Consider the following 17,634-nt stretch of genomic DNA (forward strand, 5'->3'; position numbering starts at 1 on the left):
ACACTCCGTGTGCTTCACCCGATGTCTGTGTCTATGTGTTTATATTGTGTATTTATGTACATCCGATGTTTTTTTCATGTATGGAACAATCTGCCTGGACTGTACGCAGAACAATACTTTTCACTGTACCTCGTGACAATAAATCAAATCCAAAGCCGATGACCCAGCCTCCACTGATCACAGAAGTACAGAATTCCAAAGGTAAACAATGCTCCTGATGTAAAACTAACGGGGAGGGTTGGGCAATAAATGCTGGCCTACTCAGTGACACCCACATCCCACAAACAAATAAAAAGAATCCCCACCCACTACATGAAAGAGTGGTGGAAATGGATTCTAGAGGAACTTCCAAAAGACAATTCGATATACTCTTGAAGACAACTATGTCCTCCATGCCCTATAAAAGGGCTATGAGGAAAAATTGGGACAATGGACTGAAGAGCCTCCCTCCGAATTGTCAAATTCGATGCTCAACGCCAAGGTGTCAGGAGAATAATCTATGCCGTGTTGACATTCAGACGCACACTCCCTACAAATTATATTGGAGTGCTACCATTATGCTTCCTGCATAAAAATCCCGTGCTACCATAATTCTACCTTGCTATCGACCAAACGGTAGGAGCGCCGAATAATAAAGGAAATCATAGCCAGTGTTGGGAGCATGGTTTGAAGCCTTGAACTGACTCAGCAAGGACAGCTGTTAGCAATGGATATCTGTACTCTGTCGCATTGGATTGCCACAAATGGAGAAGAGATTTTCCCCCTCTTGGCCATCTGTGCGACTTCATTTTGACAGTATTTTGATCCTTTATACTGTACTTCCCATGTGTGAATTAAGCCCTGGAGCATGTTACTGGAAAGTTGTGTACATTAAAAGGTACTGTTCACCATTGCAGATGACAAGCTTATCAAAACCAGGAACACACACAGTTTAAAACAGTGATGCTTTTGAATGAGAGGAATTGCCAGATGGTTAAGTTTGATCAACACTCAAATGTGACTCAGCAACTGCAGTGACGTTATTGGTCAAATGCATCTGTTCTCAATAAAAGTAACCGGATAAACAGTTTATACTGATGGAGTCATCAAACAACCTAGCAAGGTGCCACAATATTATCCACATTTCTGCAGTAATACATTTTTTTATGCATCTCACAAGCATCTGGACAGCATGGTGATCTGACAATCTGCACTTTGATGGTGTAAAGGACGTTATGGTGCAGGCTTTCTCCCAATGCACTGTCTACGCAGACAAGGTACTTCCCATTTCCAGGCCTGGACCTCCTCGCAACTGGAATCTGACAAATGTTTCTGAGTTGATGAGTTAGGATGCCGCAGGCTTAATAACTTACCTTCTGCTAACTTATTGTGCACCAGAATGTTACGGAGATTGTGGATTGTGCAGTGTTGAATTCAACACACAAAAAAGACTGCTATTTGATCAACAACAAGGACACTAGTGGGGACTTTGGGAACCTTGGTTTCCATCTCTAATGGATTAAGAAGAAAATATCAGCCAGGATTCCTACCACCACAAGGATCCTGTCTGGAAAATGTAGACATGATACAACCTCCCAAATTTAAATCCCACGTTCATCAATAAAGAATTGGACAAGTTAGAGCAAAGCAAGGGAACTCAGATTGCGCAGGTTTCTGCCCATTCAGGAGTATACTGCAAATATAGAATACAGCATTGGACGGGGCTTTCCGGTTATCCCCTTATTAACCCTTTCTTTTATTTCTGCTGTTACATTTCTTGATCCATGGATGTTTAATGGACCTGCGACTTTAACACTAAGCAACCTGCACCTTTAATTCAAACAGGAAGATCCAGAAGGCTGGGCTGGGTTAGATTGACATGAGTGGTGGCTCGGATTTATTGGTATGCTTGGTGGCCAAGGAATGGGCCTGAAGGTGGTGTTCTGCCCGGTAACAGATGGTGATTGGTTCTGTTCCCAATGAAATGGTTCAGAGATCAGAAGGGGTTTCAGTTTTGTATTTGGCAGTGAAGGGAGAAAAGCTCTCTCTTTCCACTCTGTTTCCCTCACAAATAACCAGCGAATTATCACTGAAAGGCCAAGGTGGGAACCAACTCTCTCTGTGCAGTAATGGCCAATGCAAGCAGAGACCAAAATCTGATAACCCTCTCTGCAGAGCAGGCTGGTCTGAAGCACACCTAGAAAAGCTAACAACAAGAAAGATCATTACAGGCTGTAGGCTAGAGACTTTAAACCACACTCAAACTGTGAAGAATATGCACTGACGAACTCATCATCTCAAACAAGGACTCATCTTTTGACCTTAATCCTTATTATTTTTTATTCCTTTCCACTCCTGTGTTTGTTTGTCTTAACATAGAACATAGAACATAGAAAATACAGTGCAGAAGGAGGCCATTCGGCCCTTTGAGTCTGCACCGGCTCTTGGAAAGAGCACCCAAACTCAACACCTCCACCCAACACCAAGGGCAATTTGGACATTAAGGGCAATTTATCATTGGCCAATTCACCTAACCCGCACATCTTTGGACTGTGGGAGGAAACCGGAGCACCCGGAGGAAACCCACGCAGACACGGGGAGGACGTGCAGACTCCGCACAGACAGTGACCCAAGCCGGAATCGAACCTGGGACCCTGGAGCTGTGAAGCAATTGTGCTATCCACAATGCTACCGTGCTGCCCTTAAGAACAAATTAATCTACACTATATCATTTTACCGTAATCCATGTACCTATCCACTAGCTGCTTGAAGGTCCCTAATGTTTCCGACTCAACTACTTCCACAGGCAGTGCATTCCATGCCCCCACTACTCTCTGGGTAAAGAACCTACCTCTGATATCCCTCCTATATCTTCCACCTTTCACCTTAAATTTATGTCCCCTTGTAATGGTTTGTTCCACCCGGGGAAAAAATCTCTGTCTACTCTATCTATTCCCCTGATCATCTTATAAACCTCTATCAAGTCGCCCCTCATCCTTCTCCGTTCTAATGAGAAAAGGCCTAGCACCCTCAACCTTTCCTCGTAAGACCTACTCTCCATTCCAGGCAACATCCTGGTAAATCTTCTTTGCACCTTTTCCAAAGCTTCCACATCCTTCCTAAAATGAGGCGACCAGAACTGTACACAGTACTCCAAATGTGGCCTTACCAAAGTTTTGTACAGCTGCATCATCACCTCACGGCTCTTAAATTCAATCCCTCTGTTAATGAACGCGAGCACACCATAGGCCTTCTTCACAACTCTATCCACTTGAGTGGCAACTTTCAAAGATGTATGAACATAGACCCCAAGATCTCTCTGCTCCTCCACATTGCCAAGAACTCTACCGTTAACCCTGTATTCCGCATTCATATTTGTCCTTCCAAAATGGACAACCTCACACTTTTCAGGGTTAAACTCCATCTGCCACTTCTCAGCCCAGCTCTGCATCCTATCTATGTCTCTTTGCAGCCGACAACAGCCCTCCTTACTATCCACAACTCCACCAATCTTCGTATCGTCTGCAAATTTACTGACCCACCCTTCAACTCCCTCATCCAAGTCATTAATGAAAATCACAAACAGCAGAGGACCCAGAACTGATCCCTGCGGGACGCCACTGGTAACTGGGATCCAGGCTGAATATTTGCCATCCACCACCACTCTCTGACGTCTATCGGTTAGCCAGTTCGTTATCCAACTGGCCAAATTTCCCACTATCCCATGCCTCCTTACTTTCTGCAGAAGCCTACCCTGGGGAACCTCATCAAATGCCTTACTACATCCACTGCTTTAACTTCATCCACATACTTGGTCACCTCCTCAAAGAATTCAATAAGACTTGTAAGGCAAGACATACCCCTCACAAATCCGTGTTGACTATCCCTAATCAAGCAGTGTCTTTCCAGATGCTCAGAAATCCTATCCTTCAGTACCCTTTCCATTACTTTGCCTACCACCGAAGTAAGACTAACTGGCCTGTAATTCCCAGGGTTATCCCGAGTCCCTTTTTTGAACAGGGGCACGACATTCGCCACTCTCCAATCCCCTGGTACCACCCCTGTTGACAGTGAGGACGAAAAGATCATTGCCAACGGCTCTGAAATTTCATCTCTTGCTTCCCATAGAATCCTTGGATATATCCCGTCAGGCCCGGGGGACTTGTCTATCCTCAAGTTTTTCAAAATGCCCAACGCATCTTCCTTCCTAACAAGTATTTCCTCGAGCTTACCAATCTGTTTCACACTGTCCTCTCCAACAATATCGCCCCTCTCATTTGTAAATACAGAAGGAAAGTACTCGTTCAAGAACTCTCCTATCTCTTCAGACTCAATACACAATCTCCCGCTACTGTCCTTGATCGGACCTACCCTCGCTCTAGTCATTCTCATATTTCTCACATATGTGTAAAAGGCCTTGGGGTTTTCCTTGATCCTACCCGCCAAAGATTGTTCATGCCCTCTCTTAGCTCTCCTAATCCCTTTCTTCAGTTCCCTCCTGGCTATCTTGTATCCCTCCAATGTCCTGTCTGAACCTTGTTTCCTCAGCCTTACATAAGTCACCTTTTTCCTCTTAACAAGACATTCAACCTCTCTTGTCAACCATGGTTCCCTCATTCGACCATCTCTTCCCTGCCTGACAGGGACATACATATCAAGGACACGTAGCACCTGTTCCTTGAACAAGTTCCACATTTCACTTGTGTCCTTCGCTGCCAGCCTATGTTCCCAACTTATGCACTTCAATTCTTGTCTGACAACATCGTATTTACCCTTCCCCCAATTGTAAACCTTGCCCTGTTGCACGTACCTATCCCTCTCCATTACTAAAGTGAAAGTCACAGAATTGTGGTCACTATCTCCAAAATGCTTCCCCACTAACAAATCTATCACTTGCCCTGGTTCATTACCCAGTACTAAATCCAATATTGCCCCTCCTCTGGTCAGACAATCTACATACTGTGTTAGAAAAGCTTCCTGGACACACTGCACAAACACCACCCCATCCAAACTATTTGATCTAAAGAGTTTCCACTCAATATTTGGGAAGTTAAAGTCGCCCATGACTACTACCCTATGACTTCTGCACCTTTCCAAAATCTGTTTCCCAATCTGTTCCTCCACATCTCTGCTACTATTGGGGGGCCTATAGAAAACTCCTAACAAGGTGACTGCTCCTTTCCTATTTCTGACTTCAACCCATACTACTTCAATAGGGTGATACTCCTCGAACTGCCTTTCTGCAGCTGTTGTACTATCTCTAATTAATAATGCCACCCCCCCCCACCTCTTTTACCACCCTCCCTAATCTTATTGAAACATCTATAACCAGGGACCTCCAACAACCATTTCTGCCCCTCTTCTATCCAAGTTTCCGTGATGGCCACCACATCGTAGTCCCAAGTACCGATCCATGCCTTAAGTTCACCACCTTATTCCTGATGCTTCTTGCGTTGAAGTATACACACTTCAACCCATCTCCGTGCCTGCAAGTACTCTCCTTTGTCAGTGTTCTCTTCCCCACTGCCTCATTACACGCTTTGGCGTCCTGAATATCTTATTCACCTTAGTTGCTGGACTACAAATCCGGTTCCCATTCCCCTGCCAAATTAGTTTAAACCCTCCCGAAGAGTACTAGAAAACCTCCCTCCCAGGATATTGGTGCCCCTCTGGTTCAGATGCAACCCGTCCTGCTTGTACAGGTCCCACCTTCCCCAGAATGCGCTCCAATTATCCAAATACCTGAAGCCCTCCCTCCTACACCATTCCTGCAGCCACGTGTTCAGCTGCACTCTCTCCCTATTCCTAGCCTCGCTATCACGTGGCACCGGCAACAAACCAGAGATGACAACTCTGTCTGTCCTGGCTTTTAACTTCCAGCCTAACTCCCTAAACTTGTTTATTACCTCCACACCCCTTTTCCTACCTATGTCGTTGGTACCAATGTGCACCACGACTTCTGGCTGCTCACCCTCCCCCTTAAGGATCCTGAAGACACGATCCGAGACATCCCTGGCCCTGGCACCCGGGAGGCAACATACCTTCCGGGAGTCTCGCTCGCAACCACAGAATCTCCTATCTATTCCCCTAACCATTGAATCTCCTACAACTATTGCTTTTCTATTCTCCCCCCTTCCCTTCTGAGCCCCAGAGCCAGACTCTGTGCCAGAGACCTGGCCACTAGGGCCTTCCCCCAGTAGGTCATCCCCCCAACAGCATCCAAAACGGTATACTTGTTTTGAAGGGGAACGGCCACGAGGGATCCCTGCACTGTCTGCCCGTTTGTTTTTTTCCCCGACTGTAACCCAGCTATTCTTGTCCTGTGCCTTGGGTGTGGTTACCTCCCTGTAACTCTTCTCAATCACCCCCTCTGCCTCCCGGATGATCCGAAGTTCATCCAGCTTCAGCTCCAGTTCCCTAACACGGTCATTGAGGAGCTGAAGTTGGGTGCACTTCCCGCAGGTATAGTCAGCGGGGACACCGGTGGTATCCCTCACCACCCACATCCTACAGGAGGAGCATGTAACTGGCCTAGCCTCCATCCACTCTTACCTGACAGAATATAGCTGCCCTGTGGACTAACTAGATCTCCGCCCTCCGACTCTGCTCCCAGTCAGCTACACTTTCTGTAAACTCCCGGCTCTCTTCTCACTCTTTGCGGAAATGTCGGAAACAAAATGAAAGGAGCACCTGTCTTGTGTGGGTAAAGGACGGGGCAGTCAGAGGGAGGGGGGGGTGTAGGTTTAGCTAGTCGTTAAGCAGCTGTACTTACTGCGTATTTCATATTTGTTCATGTTATAACTAAACAGTAATTGTGTTTAAACCTGGTGACTGTAATTATTGGGCAGCCAAGCACCAAAGATTTGGGGTATTTTTATAACAATTTTGGGTTAATTTACTTGCGTTGTGACTCCAAGATAATTGAGGCCGGAATTGACCGCACACTAGCCCAGGGTGTCGTAACAGCATTTTGACTATCAATAGGTCCAACTAGATGTACAACCTTCCAGGCCAGAACAAGCATATGACAACAAATTGAGAATGCAGTAAAACATGCTGTTACCCACATTCATAGTCTTCAAATGTCCTTTGATCTCCACATTCGGTATTTTAAGATACCAGTCTGCTGCCAAGTTTCTCTGCACGGTGAGCTGTAAGTCGATGGGCTGCAGCATTTGAATGTCAAGCTGAGGTGAACTGGTCTGTAGGACGGTCCTGATGGAAAGACGTAGGCGAATCACTGCACCAAGTAAATCTCACCAAGTGCAATGTGAAAGTCATCAACCATTTCCTTTCATACCAATAAGATATTTGCTTTAATCCATCTGACTGTAGACTATGGCTTCAAACGATTTACAATTCTACGCCAATTTTGGGGGTGTGGGCGCAGGACGAGATTGATCTTTCCTCCCATTTTTCCATCTGAAATCACCTGAGGGCATTTCCTTCCCTGAACCTCTCCATCTCTAAGTTCCTCAAAAATTAATTGCTTCACTTCATTTATGTAATGCTGGTCAGATACATGTGAAACTCTTAATGTAGAGAGAGGAGTTGAACACCTGGCTACAGGGATGGTGCAGGAGGGAGGGTTTCAGATTGCTGGATAATTGGGGCTCATTCTGGGGTCGGTGGGACCTCTACAAACGAGATGGTCTACACGTGTACCAGAGGGGTACCAATATCCTGGGGGGGAAATTTGCTAATGCTCTTCGGGAAGGTTTAAACTAGTTCAGCAGGGGCTTGGGAACCTGAATTGTAGCTCCAGTATACAGGAGGTTGAGAGTAGTGAGGTCATGAGTAAGGTTTCAAAGTGGCAGGAGTGTACCGGCAGGCAGGAAGGTGGTTTAAAGTGTGCCTTCTTCAATGCCAGGAGCATCCGGAATAAGGTGGGTGAACTTGCGGCATGGGTTGGTACCTGGGACTTCGATGTTGTGGCCATTTCGGAGACATGGATAGAGCAGGGACAGGAATGGTTGTTGCAGGTGCCGGGGTTTAGATATGTCAGTAAGCTCAGGGAAGGTGGTAAAAGAGGGGGAGGGGTGGCATTGGTAGTCAAGGACAGTATTACGGTGACAGAAAGGACGTTTGATGAGGACTCGTCTACTGAGGTAGTATGGGCTGAGGTTAGAAACAAGAAAGGAGGTCACCCTGTTAGGGGCTTTCTGTAGGTCTCCGAAAAGTTCCAGAGATGCAGAGGAAAGGATTGCAAAGATGATTCAGGATAGGAGCGAAAGCAACAGGGTAGTTGTTATGGGGGACTTTAACTTTCCAAATATTGACTGGAAACGCAAGTTATATCTGGGGGAAAGGCAATTATGATGCGATGAGGCATGACGTAGGATGCATCGGATGGAGAGGAAAACTGCAGGAGATGGTCACAATGGAAATTTGGAGCTTGTTCAAGGAACAGCTACTGCGTGTTCTTGATAAGTATGTACCTGTCAGGCAGGGAGGAAGTGGTCGAGCAAGGGAACCGTGGTTTACTAAAGCAGTCGAAACACTTGTCGAGAGGAAGAAGGAGGCTTATGTAAAGATGGCGACTAGGGGCTTTTCACAGTAACTTCATTGAAGCCTACTCGTGACAATAAGCGATTTTCATTTTTCATGAGACATGAAGGTTCAGTTAGGGCGCTCGAGAGTTACAAGTTAGCTAGGAAGGACCTAAAGAGAGAGCTAAGAAGAGCCGGGAGGGGACATGAGAAGTCTTTGGCAGGTAGGATCAAGGATAACCCTAAAGCTTTCTATAGATATGTCAGGAATAAAAGAATGACTAGGGTAAGAGTAGGGCCAGTCAAGGAAAGTTGTGCTTGGAGTCCGAGGAGATAGGAGAGGTGCTAAATGAATATTTTTCATCAGTATTCACACAGGAAAAAGACAATGTTGTCGAGGAGAATACGGAGATTCAGGCTACTAGACTAGAAGGGCTTGAGGTTCATAAGGAGGAGGTGTTAGCAATTCTGGAAAGTGTGAAAATAGATAAGTCCCCTGGGCCGGATGGGATTTATCCTAGGATTCTCTGGGAAGCTAGGGAGGAGATTGCTGAGCCTTTGGCTTTGATCTTTAAGTCATCTTTGTCTACAGTAATAGTGCCAGAAGACTGGAGGATAGCAAATGTCCCCTTGTTCAAGAAGGGGAGTAGAGACAACCCCGGTAACTATAGACCAGTGAGCCTTACTTCTTTTGTGGGCAAAATCTTGGAACGGTTTATAAGAGATAGGATGTATAATCATCTGGAAAGGAATAATTTGATTAGAGATAGTCAACACGGTTTTGTGAAGGGTAGGTCGTGCCTCACAAACCTTATTGAGTTCTTTGAGAAGGTGACCAAACAGGTGGATGAGGGTAAAGCAGTTGATGTGGTGTATATGGAGTTCAGTAAAGGGTTTGATAAGGTTCCCCACGGTAGGCTACTGCAGAAAATACGGACGCATGGGATTCAGGGTGATTTAGCAGTTTGGATAAGAAATTGGCTAGCTGGAAGAAGACAAAGGGTGGAGGTTGATGGGAAATGTTCAGACTGGAGTCCAGTTACTAGTGGTGTACCACAAGGATCTGTTTTGGGGCCACTGCTGTTTGTCATTTTTATAAATGACCTGGAGGAGGGCGTAGAAGGATGGGTGAGTAAATTTGCAGATGACACTAAAGTCGGTGGAGTTGTGGACAGTGCGGAAGGATGTTACAAGTTACAGAGGGACATAGATACGCTGCAGCGCTGGGCTGAGAGGTGGCAAATGGAGTTTAATGCAGAAAAGTGAGAGGTGATTCATTTTGGAAGGAATAACAGGAAGACAGAGTACTGGGCTAATGGTAAGATTCTTGGCAGTGCGGATGAGCAGAGAGATCTCGGTGTCCATATACATAGAACCGTGAAAGTTGCCACCCAGGTTGAGAGGGTTGTTAAGAAGGCGTATGGTGTGTTAGCTTTTATTGGTAGAGGGATTGAGTTTCGGAGCCATGAGGTCATGTTGCAGCTGTACAAAACTCTGGTGCGGCCGCATTTGGAGTATTGCGTGCAATTCTGGTCGCCGCATTATAGGAAGGATGTGGAAGCATTGGAAAGGGTTACGGAGATTACCAGAATGTTGCCTGGTATGGGGAGAAGATCTTATGAGGAAAGGCTCAGGGACTTGAGGCTGTTTTCGTTAGAGAGAAGAAGGTTAAGAGGTGACTTAATTGTGACATACAAGATGATCAGAGGATTGTATAGATAGGGTGGACAGTGAGAGCCTTTTTCCTCGGGTGGTGATGTCTAGCACAAGGGGACATAGCTTTAAATTGAGGGGAGATAGATATAAGACAGATGTCAGAGGTAGGTTCTTTACTCAGAGAGTAGTAAAGGCGTGGAATGTCCTGCCTGCAACAGTAGTGGACTTGCCAACACTAAGTGCATTCAAATGGTCATTGGATAGACATATGGACGATAAGGGAATAGTGTAGATGGGCTTTAGAGTGGTTTCACAGGTCGGCGCAACATTGAGGGCCAAAGGGCCTGTACTGCGCTGTAATCTTCTATGTTCTATGCATTATAATAATCCTATTAAATCATTGGAAGGTACTGTAAATGGATGCTTAACAGCCCAGAGCATTTTATTTATTAGCAAAATCCTGGGCTGAAAGCAGTCGGATATATAAAACGCACTGAACCACAAGATGTAGACATTTAACTTTACCTCGAAAGTTTCAGCTGTGTTAGGTGAACATCCATGATGTCCATCACGGGTGGCACTGAGAACCCCTCGCCCGGGATCAGAGTGAATCTATTCTGAACGGTAATCAAACCCAAATCTGCCACCACAGCGTTCATGGACATGGAGGACTCGGGGACGATGATGACTGGAGCTTTCAAATTGATGTCCATCGCCAGTCGGAAACTCTTCTGAGCAAAATCTTTCACGCTGGAGGCAGCTTTTTCTGCAGCCTGCGCTGTGGCTGCGCTTAACGCTTCCTTGGCCGCTTGGAAGTTGTCGAAGAAGTTCTGCAACAAACAGTTTGTATTCAAGAGATTTGATCATTTTCATTTCAATGCATTCAAAGAAAAACTTTCCCTTCAGCAAATTGAAGTAAATGTGTTGGAGGTTTGAGAATTCTTTTGTTCCCCAGAGAGTGGTGAACTTGTGGAATCCATTCCAGAGGGGGCGATGGACGAGAACAGTAAAATAGCATTTAAGGGCAAGCATGTGAGGGAGAAGGGAATAGATTGTTGCGATGGCAGATTTAGAGGAGGAAAGGTGGGAGGAGACTAGAGTGGCAGCACGGTGGCAATTGGGCAGCACGGTGGCACAGTGGCCAGCACTGCTGCCTCTCAGCGCCAGGGACCCGGGTTCAATTCCTGGCCTTGGGTGACTGTGTGGAGTTTGCACTTTCTCCCAGTGTCTGCGTCGGTTTCCCCCAGATGTTCTGACTTCCTCTCACAGTCCAAAGATGTGCGGGTTAGGTTGACTGGTGTGCTAAATTGCCCTTAAGTGTCCAAACGTTAGATGGGGTTACGGGGATAGGGTGGAGGTGTGGGCCTAGGTAGGGTGTTCTTTCAGAGAAGCGGTGCAGACTTGATGGGCTGAATGGCCTCCTTCTGCAGTACTGGTATTATACGATTCTATGGGGCTTAAAAACCAGCATGGACTGGTTGGGCCGAATGCCCTGTCTCTGTGCCATGTATACCATGTCGTCCTCTACTCAAAAAAATCAAGTCGTTTGCCAGTGCAAAGATCCCAGTGGTAACTGCAAGACCACTGTTGGAGAGGAATCAGAACGAAGGTGAATGGACAAGCTGAAGTGACAAGCTGCAGAACCCATTACCAGCGAATCAAAGGTGGACGAGTGGATTTCCTTGTGTGCAGATTCTCACCTTAAAACAAGGAGTACTTTCCAATCTGCACGATTCCCTGAACAAACCAATTAAACTAATCCACCTTTACTCTTTAACAATTAAACTGTGACCTAAAAACTGTGAGACGTCAGCCCTGCCTATTTCGTGTTAAGCCACTATTCAAGTGAATTGTTTCTAGCCTTAAAAGAAACACAAACCTACACGTCAACACCATAATTATACATCAGGAATTACGTGACATAAATCTCCTGTCCATAGGTAAACAGATCACACTTTAACTTGTGCCAAGACACTTTTTTTTTAAACTTCCAGAAGAGTAAATGTAGTCTGTGATTCAAGACAAATCGATTACCTACTTTTGATTAAACTATATATTAAATTTAAAACAGTGTGTTGTTAATAAGTCATAACCTGTTCCCCACGGCACAGTTGCAAAACCTTGAACTATGTTCACAGATGCAAAGAATATAAAAGGTGTTTCTGTAACTCCTTTGACATCCTAAGAAGCCCCAAAGTGCTTCCCAACCAATTAATTACTTTCAGCGTAATTTTGATGGTGTTCAAGATCATGAGGGATCTTACCAAACTAAATAGGGAGAAATTGCTCCTATTGGTGGAAAGAGAGAAGACCAGGGGAGACCGTGGGCAATACAGTAGCACAGTGGTTAGCACTGTTGCTTCACAGCTCCAGGGTCCCCGGTGCGATTCCCGGCTTGGTTCACAGTCTGTGCGGAGTCTGCACGTTCATCCCTTGTCCGCGTGGGTTTCCTCCGGGTGCTCCGGTTTCCTCCCACAGTCCAAAGATGTGCAGGTTAGGTGGATTGGCAATGATAAATTGCCTTTCATGTTCAAAAAAAGGTTAGATGTCGTTACTGGGTTCCGGGGATAGGGTGGAGGTGTGGGCTGGAGTGCTGCGCTCTTTCCAAATGCCGGGGCAGACTCGATGGGCCGAATGGCCTCCTCCTAACTGTAAATTCTATGATTTCTATGACACCAACTTAAGGTAATTGGCAAAACAAGCAACAGCGACATGAGGCAATTCTTCTTTACACAGCGACTAGTTAGCATCTGGAATGCACTGCCTGAAAGTGTGGCAGGCACGGATTCAATTGCGGCTTTCAAAAGAGACCATTATCAGAAAAGGAAAAATTTGCCTGGCTAAGGGAAAGAGCAGTGGAGTAGCACTAGGTGAATCGCTCTGGCAAAGAGCTGGCACAGAGATGATGGGCCAAACGGCCGCCACCTGTGCTACAACCGTTCTATGATTCTAAATCAATCACGCAAAAACTAAGCCAATCATTCAATGTGTGGCTCTGCCCAATGGACGGTCTTCCACTCATTGCCTACTGATATTTCATCCTGGACTGTTTTGTCAGTGGTAGTTTGCGATTACATTCCGCACTCCCGGGCACGGAGGGGAAGCAGCTCCCAAGTCCACCTCAGCCGGAATGGGAATCAAACCCGCGCTTTTGGCATTATCCTGAACCAAATCGCTAGCCAGTTAGCCAAATGAGCCAACCAGCCCCCTATACAAAGCCACCAAAATAGCCAGCATCCCGCCAGCTACTTTTGCCAAGATTAAGACCGGCTCGAAGGGCTAAATGGCCAACTCCTGCGCCTATCGCTTATGGTCAATTATTACATTTCAAATATTCTCCCCCCCCTTCTCTCCCCAAGATGTACAATACAGCAGGCAGCACCCACAGAATCGGTTATGCCACTCCATGACTGGAGACAGGAGCATTACATACACCAGGTTAACAAGGGAACAGAAAATAATTATTGGCATAAGTCAAACATGGAAACAATAGATTGTCGATAAACAGTTATACTCGACAGAAACTTGACCAGGAGAGAGAATTAAACTAGTAGAGGGGATATCATGCTCTGTGCACTTCACGCTAAAGAAAACTTATCCTGAAAATTATATTTGACAGAAACGGTTATTAAATTTGCATTGGTTAATATATTTAAATTAGCATTACACACTGAACTTACCAGAAATGACATAACAAACTTATGCAGATATATAATCTGAATACAGCCAACTCGTAACATGACTTTGCCGTCCACCTTTGACATATCTGCATAGTTCTCGCCATCAATAGCATTCGGATACAAGGTTATATTAAAGCTGAACACTTCATTTCCAACAATTGAGACAGCCTAGAAAAAGGAGGTACAACAATCAATTACATTTTCTCCATCAAATACGAAATAACTAAAGCATTAAAAACGTCAAGCCCCTGGGTTTGCAACAATAATCACCAGTATGCATTGCAGTAAAGAGTCACAGAGCCCATGAACTGACTAACCTAGGCATAGGCCGCTCATTCCCATCAGGCACAAGAGAGCATCAGCCCAGATTTCAAGTCTCAACTCTCTGGTCCCAGTTATCCCCCTTCCCCTCACCGCCTGACCTCACTTAAATCTTGAGCAGGCTGCTGCCTCAGTCATGACCATTGGTAGTTCACTCCACAGCCTTGCAGTCCTCTCTTTTTTTTATTAAAAGTCATTTGGTAGTAAAGAACTGAAAAGATACATGCTGTTGAAGCTTTTCATCTTGCACTCATCAGGACGATTCATATCTCTCTTTTCATGCGGTATAAATTGTTGTTCCCTTTAGAGCTGGTATTCCCGCAGATGAAACATTTCAACAGTACGTCTCTTTTTTTCTGCAGTTTCTTATTCTATCAGTGTTGATGGCTGGACCAGCATTTGCTGTCCATCCCCATTTGCCCTGGGGAAGGTGGCAACGAGCCAGCTTCTTGACCCGCTGCAGTCCATGTGGTGTAGGTACACCCACAGTGCTATTAGGAAGGGAAAATTCAAATGGTTCTACTGCTCCTAAATCTAGATTTGTATCTACATTCACTCTTTCTGGACCCCTGGAAGCAGTTTATTCCTACCTATTCAACCCTAGCAAATCACCTCATATACCACTCAGTCTATTGCTGGGGTACAGTCGTAAAGTTTACAATGTAATCCACATTAACAGACGGCATTCTATCCGGAGAACTCCAAAAACAATAAAATATAAATGATGTGGAGATGCCAGCGTTGGACTGGGGTGAGCACAGTGAGAAGTCGTGCAACACCAGGTTAAAGTCCAACTGGTTTGTTTCGAATCACTAGCTTTCGGAGCGCTGCTCCTTCCTCAGGTGGAAGGAGCGGAGGGAAGAGCAGTGCTTCGAAAGCTAGTGATTTGAAACAAACCTGTTGGGACTTTAACCTGGTGTTGGAAGACTTCTCACCAAATATAAAAGCAGGTTTAGTTGTAAATGGAACAGGACAAACGAGGTCTCTGGTGTTGTTGGATCTCCACACTTTGGGTCACATGTATGAAAATGCTGTCAATTGTGCTCCATCTCCATCAATATAAAACATCACAGCAGCAGAAAGCCATATAAACAGACAGAAATAACACCGGCATCATGAAATCATCTGACGCTAAAATAAATATTTTCTTTGCGTTTAGACAAATATTCGGATAGAAAATCAGAGTATTTTACCATTTTGAATTATGGAAGTGGGAGTCAAATTAAATGAACTTCCTAAAAAAAAAACGGATTATAAATCGACCTACAGCATAAAATCAGTACCATTGTACACGCTTTTACTGAATGTGAATGTAATGTGAGCTGTCATATTTTAGGCAAACGTTAGGAAAAATTTATAAGCTGTTTAATAATGATAATATTGGAACTGTTTATACCATTAGCATGTGCTGTGCCTTTAACAATAGCAGGATATCTCTTTAAAAGTGATGCATTGTCGGACATAGTTGGGACGGAGTGGTACCTAGAGGCAGTGAAGAGCTGCTCTCTGTAACCAAGTCACGGATCAGTGGCAATCAGCAAACTAGTCGAACCAGCTCAACAAGCAAATGTCATCGGTAACCAAAAGGAAAACATGAAGTGAATAGAATCATAGAATCACAGAATTTACAGTGCAGAAGGAGGCTATTCGGCCCATCGAGTCTGCACCGGCTCTTGGAAAGAGCACCCTACCCAAGGCCAACACCTCCACCCTATCCCCATAACCCAGCAACCCCACCCAACACAAAGGGCAATTTTGGACACCAAGGGCAATTTATCATGGCCAATCCACCTAACCTGCACATCTTTGGACTGTGGGAGGAAACCGGAGCACCCGGAGGAAACCCACACACACACGGGGAGGATGTGCAGACTCCGCACAGACAGTGACCCAAGCCGGAATCGAACCTGGGACCCTGAAGCTGTGAAGCAATTGTGCTATCCACAATGCTACCGTGCTGCCGGTTTGTTTCCATTTCAATTCCAATCCTGGGTACAAGATACGAAGAACACTAGTTAGTCACTTGATCAAAACTTAACAATTGGTTTCAGCTTTAACATGTTCTCCAGGCCTTGGACAGTGTTCACCAAGAGAGAGAGAGGAAGAGCCTGACTGAGTTAGGAGGTGTATACTTGTTACGTCTAACTCTGCAAATAAAGTGAAGTCAGTAAAGATGGTCTGCCGTATCATCCTTCATCTGGCTTTCCAGAATATAACATGCAGCAGCCTCCGAAAGACACATTTTTGAATACCTGTAACAAATCTCTCGTCTCTCACTAGATTACAAATGAGGCTCAATATTATTGCGTGTGTCGGAATAAACTCACGAGAGCTGGCATGACTGCGTTACTGATTTTCGTTTCATTATTTGGTTTCATTCAGTTTCATGATTTTGTAAATTTTCTTTTCCACTGAATGAGGCGAATACTATACTCAGCTCGGTTACAACAACAACCTGCGTTTGTGTAGTGTTTTCAGACATAGTAAAATATCCAGAAGTACTTCACAGAAGCATTATCATAAGACCATAAGACATAGGAGCAGAATTAGGCCACTTGGCCCATCGAGTCTGCTCCGCCATTCAATCATGGCTGATATTTTTCTCATCCCCATTCTCCTGCCTTCTCCCCATAACCCCTGATCCCCTTATTAATCAAGAACGTATCTATCTCTGTCTTAAATACACTCCGTGAATTGGCCTCCACAGCCTTCTGCAGCAAAGAGTTCCACAGATTCACCACCCTCTGGCTGGAGAAATTCCTCCTCATCTCGGTTTTAAAGGATCTTCCCTACAGTCTAAGATGGTGTTCTCGGCTTCTAGTTTTTCCTTCAAGTGAAACATCCTCTCCACATCCACTCTATCCAGGCCACGCCGTATCATAGAACATAGAACATAGAACAATACAGCGCAGTACAGGCCCTTCGGCCCACGATGTTGCACCGAAACAAAAGCCATCTAACCTACACTATACCATTATCATCCATATGTTTATCCAATAAACTTTTAAATGCCCTTAATGTTGGCGAGTTCACTACTGTAGCAGGTAGGGCATTCCACGGCCTCACTACTCTTTGCGTAAAGAACCTACCCCTGACCTCTGTCCTATATCTATTACCCCTCAGTTTAAGGCTATGTCCCCTCGTGCTAGCCATTTCCATCCGCGGGAGAAGGCTCTCACTGTCCACCCTATCTAACCCTCTGATCATTTTGTATGCCTCTATTAAGTCTCCTCTTAACCTTCTTCTCTCTAACGAAAACAACCTCAAGTCCATCAGCCTTTCCTCATAAGATTTTCCCTCCATACCAGGCAACATCCTGGTAAATCTCCTCTGCACCCGTTCCAAAGCCTCCACGTCCTTCCTATAATGCGGTGACCAGAACTGTACGCAATACTCCAAATGCGGCCGTACCAGAGTTCTGTACAGCTGCAACATGACCTCCTGACTCCGGAACTCAATCCCTCTACCAATAAAGGCCAACACTCCATAGGCCTTCTTCACCACCCTAT

The 17,634-nt window shown here is 45.3% G+C and overlaps 1 protein-coding gene across 1 annotated transcript in view; it reads right to left on the minus strand.

The window, feature by feature from the left end:
- vps13c (vacuolar protein sorting 13 homolog C) overlaps positions 1-17,634 on the minus strand; it is a 473,104-nt gene that overhangs the window by 267,385 nt on the left and 188,085 nt on the right. Inside the window, 3 exon segments of the mRNA XM_072493103.1 lie at positions 7,047-7,194; positions 10,650-10,954; positions 13,805-13,972. Coding sequence (XP_072349204.1) covers positions 7,047-7,194; positions 10,650-10,954; positions 13,805-13,972 — 621 coding nt within the window.

Source organism: Scyliorhinus torazame, chromosome 30 (genome assembly GCF_047496885.1).
Source record: "Scyliorhinus torazame isolate Kashiwa2021f chromosome 30, sScyTor2.1, whole genome shotgun sequence".
Lineage (NCBI taxonomy): Eukaryota > Metazoa > Chordata > Chondrichthyes > Carcharhiniformes > Scyliorhinidae > Scyliorhinus > Scyliorhinus torazame.